This window comes from Frankliniella occidentalis, unplaced genomic scaffold (genome assembly GCF_000697945.3).
Source record: "Frankliniella occidentalis isolate FOCC.00 unplaced genomic scaffold, Focc_3.1 Scaffold17, whole genome shotgun sequence".
Taxonomy (NCBI): domain Eukaryota; kingdom Metazoa; phylum Arthropoda; class Insecta; order Thysanoptera; family Thripidae; genus Frankliniella; species Frankliniella occidentalis.
The window spans coordinates 830309-834270 of record NW_026267147.1 but is presented as its reverse complement, the minus strand read 5'-3'; the positions used below and the strand labels follow the sequence as shown (position 1 = coordinate 834270).

Below are 3962 nucleotides of genomic sequence, written 5' to 3'. Positions count from 1 at the left end.
ATTTTCAGCTGTCATTTTATGCTTTGAGTGTCCTTGATCACCTAATTGTAGTATATCTGCCTTTCCTACAGTCTCATGAGATGAAAAGGGAGAGCCATGGCAAACGACTCTCACCCTCTGCTTGTTCAAGCTGTGTATTCTTTTCAAGGAAAAAACAATGATGAAGTATGTTTTTATTATATTATTGCGACAAAATTATTTTTTGTTCTTGTTCCCTTTAATTAATATTATTTATCATTTTTGTTGTTTTCTTTTAGTTGTGCTTTAAAAAGGGTGACATCATAACTGTCACTCAGACAGAAGAAGGGGGATGGTGGGAGGGTACACTTGCCACAACTGACAAGACAGGGTGGTTCCCATCAAATTATGTAAAAGAATATAAACCACAGGGTAAGTCTCCAGCTATTATTTAATATTTACCAAGTATTGATCTGTTCATTGCCAAGTTTTCTGTTTCTGTTTCTTAGATACTTCTGTTTTAGAAGCCATGACTATTATTAGCAAAACAAGTCCCTCAGTACAAATGCCAGTAGATTTGACTGCTCAACAAAAAGCTTACAGGAATTTGGTGCTAAGGGACATTATCGACTCTGAGAAAGCAAATGTAGCCGAGCTTCAAACTCTGGTCCAGAATTTTCTTCATCCCTTAGAAAACGCAGAAGTGTGAGTATTACCTATTTTGTTTGTGCATGCTTTAATCTTGCTCTCGATTTTCCTGTGTGGTGGTGTGGTTACATATTTGCTGTGGTTTTTCATGCTTTCTGTGGAAAGGCTAAATCAAGAAGGTAGGAAATGATGCTGTATGGTGTAGGAGACTTTTCTTGTAAACTGTGTGAGGTATTAACTTTTAGAAATCTAAAAAATTTATAAATTACAGAGTACCGCGTGATGAATATCGACAGTTAGTTAGCAATATGGATGAAATCCTTGCTGTTCAGCAACATCTATTAGCTGCTCTCGAAGACTGTGCCACAAAACAACCAAGTGAACAGAGGATTGGTCGTGTATTTTTAACGAATGCACCCCACATGAAGCAAGTGCACCAAACCTATTGTGCTGCACACCCTAGAGCTGTTTGTGTGATTGATAAATACAAGTAAGTCCTGGTAGTAAATGAAGTTTACATCAGTACATATTAATTGTTAAAAATCTATAACAATCTCAATTATTTTGATAGAGATGAGTTGAATACATGGATGGAATCTGTGGGAGCAAGTGTTCCTGGCATACTTGTGCTCACCACTGGTCTTAGTAAACCATTTCGACGCTTAGACAAGTATGCAAGCATGTTGCAGGAACTAGAGCGCCATGTTGAAGAAAACCATCCTGATCGAGGAGATACCCAAAGATCTGTCAGCATTTATAAGGAAATTGCAGTAAGTTATCAAGAAAAAATCAATAATCTAATATTGACCCCTTTCATAGTTGCATATTTTTTAAAAAGTTTTCTGTTCTTTAGTCTGCTTGTTCTACTACAAGACGTCAGAAAGAACTTGAACTGGAAGTTCTAACCGGTGGAGTACGAGGATGGGAAGGAGATGACCTTCAAATTCTTGGTGACATAGTACATATGGGCTCAGTTGCTGTTGGTCCAGACCACCGTGACCGATATTTGGTTCTCTTTCCTTCAACTCTCCTGATGTTAAGTGTTAGTCCACGTATGAGTGCCTTTATATATGAGGTATGGTGTCACAATCCTTTTTATACCTTGTATAAAACCTCTAAAGGCCTTCTTTTTAATTTCTGATATTTCATCTTGATTAGGGAAAGTTACCATTGACTGGTATTACAGTAAATAAGCTTGAAGACACTGATAATTATAAGAATGCTTTTGAAATTGTTGGTAAGTCAGTGCTCATAAAAGAATTCCTGAATTCAAGAACTTGCCAACTTTATTAACACCTTGTATCTGGTTTTGTTAGGACCATTAATAGAACGTATTGTGGCTGTCTGCCAAACTCGAGAAGATCAACAAACCTGGGTTGACACACTTCGTCATCAAATCAGATGTGTACTACATAAATCATCCAGCCCTAAATCACCACTTCCACCACCTCATGTAAGTGGCCTCAATCTTCCTCCTGCCTCACCCTATGCCCGTCTCACTGAGTACTTTGCAAATTTAGTCAGTGCTGGTGTTATTACCAGACCACTCCTCAAGAGACTTCTTTATCGTCAGTTTAGTAAGGACTATGAAAATGTTGGCATTGTTGGGGTCAAAATAAGACATAACCATAAGGTAGAGTGTGTAATATTCCCCCAGCCAATGGGTTTGGCCCAGTGGCAGAAAGCAAGTGTTGTCAATCTACCATCAGATAGCAGTGAAGAAGGAAATCTCCGTGTTTTAGAACGCCAGGATGCTTTTGATATGAGTGATAGCTGCAGCTCAGGATCTACATCAAGCTCGCCATTCAGCCTCATGTGCTACATGCCTGCATCTCGAGAAGTGCCTGATCAGGGTTCAGAGCTGTTAGTTCCTGCGAAAATGACTCTTGAATATGCCACCTCCAAATCAGGTGAATCTAGTTTTGAAACACATCCTGGCCATCAACCATTCCCTTCATCTGTATGTCAAGATCTCTCTCATCTTTGTGAAGAAGAATTTTCATGTCGAGGAGAGAGCCGTTTTAGCCTTCCACCATCTTTTGATCCTTCGAGGGCTCCACCATCATTGCCCATTCATACCTGGCATTCGACTTCAACTATAATTCTACCTCGAGAAACTCTTCAGAGAACACATTCCTCCACTCTTGAGCTTGCCCCAAGTGCTCTTCCCTTAGCAGAAATAACTTTTGATCCAGTTGTTACATCTGAGAACAGTTGTGCGGAAAGTACTGGCATATATAGAACAGAATCTCACATTCCTAATTGTTTGTTTTGTGGTTCAGAACCTCCCAGTGCATCAAATGGGGCAAGTACAAGAACTGTTGGACACCAAGAGGTTTCTGCCCCAAGTTTTGTCAATGAATTGCCAAGTTGTGATCCTGTTGATGAAAATTGTGCATGCTGTGCTGCACGTCCTCTTAGTCCTCGATCATCAGATTCTGGTCTTGCAGATATTACTTCTCCAGATTTAACGAACTCAAATTTAAGACCAGATGAATGGCTTGGAATGGAATCTTCCCCAGTTGCTGCCACAAATCAACTTTCCGACTGTGACCTTACTTCTTTGAGAAGTTATTCTGTACCGTTAAATAATGTTCAGCATTTGAAATCTAATCAAGTTGTATGGAACCCAGAAGACCATAAAAGTCGTCTTGTATACCGATCTGGGATGTATGCTCACTGGGGTTTGAAGATGCGCCTCCCTGCATCTTCATTAGGAACTGTACCTACGAACAAGAAAAGACACCACAGAAATCCTCCACAAGCAGGCAAGAAAATTCAGTAAAAGATGATGAAAATTTCTATCCATCTGTAGTGTTGTGCCATATCATATTATTAAACACTAACACTTAAAACATTATAATTATTTTTTTATATTTTTTTTATTTTTTTTTTGCTCTTGACATAGAAAATTGGATAGAAAATTACATCAGTCTGATAGTTTTGCTATCCCTTGTTCCCTGCTTGTCCTGCTGAGTGTTTTTTTTGTTGTTTTTTCTTTCACTATTTCACTTTTAACGCATTTAGATAGGTCACTGGGTTTGTTGTGTGGTCACAAGGCAATTATTTTGCCCAATGCTGTACAGCTTTGCTATGTGACAAAATGAGTCATACATACATGAGATGGAATGAATAACTAGCTTGTTTTGTAAACTCCTCCTTAGTGCGAGTCAGGCATGCATGATTTTCCAAAGGCTGCTCCTCCAGCTCCTTGCTTGTGATCCTACCAGTATTGCTTTCTAATACAATCTATTACCCACACCGTCACTATCAGTCATAGCATACCTCTTTACCCTTACATGCTTTGTGGAGTGATTTCTGTGCAAGTGCGTATAGCTCTTCTCTGAGAAAGTGGA

The 3962-nt window shown here is 39.1% G+C and overlaps 1 protein-coding gene across 2 annotated transcripts in view; it reads left to right on the top strand.

Annotated features, from left to right (window-relative positions):
• Window positions 1–13: 13 nt before the first annotated feature.
• Window positions 14–3962, top strand: part of LOC113209867 (rho guanine nucleotide exchange factor 7) — a 19211-nt gene continuing 15262 nt past the window's right edge. The window contains exons 1-8 of one of the 2 annotated variants that reach the window (XR_008010830.1): window positions 14–165; window positions 258–390; window positions 468–663; window positions 878–1096; window positions 1178–1376; window positions 1460–1681; window positions 1765–1843; window positions 1923–2059. Coding sequence is in view for 1 of the 2 variants with exons in the window: in XM_052264256.1 (XP_052120216.1) it covers window positions 97–165; window positions 258–390; window positions 468–663; window positions 878–1096; window positions 1178–1376; window positions 1460–1681; window positions 1765–1843; window positions 1923–2059 (1254 nt within the window). In the remaining variant the exon portion in view is untranslated. The remainder of the gene's footprint in view (window positions 166–257; window positions 391–467; window positions 664–877; window positions 1097–1177; window positions 1377–1459; window positions 1682–1764; window positions 1844–1922; window positions 2060–3962) is intronic. The other variant, XM_052264256.1, reaches the window with a different exon arrangement.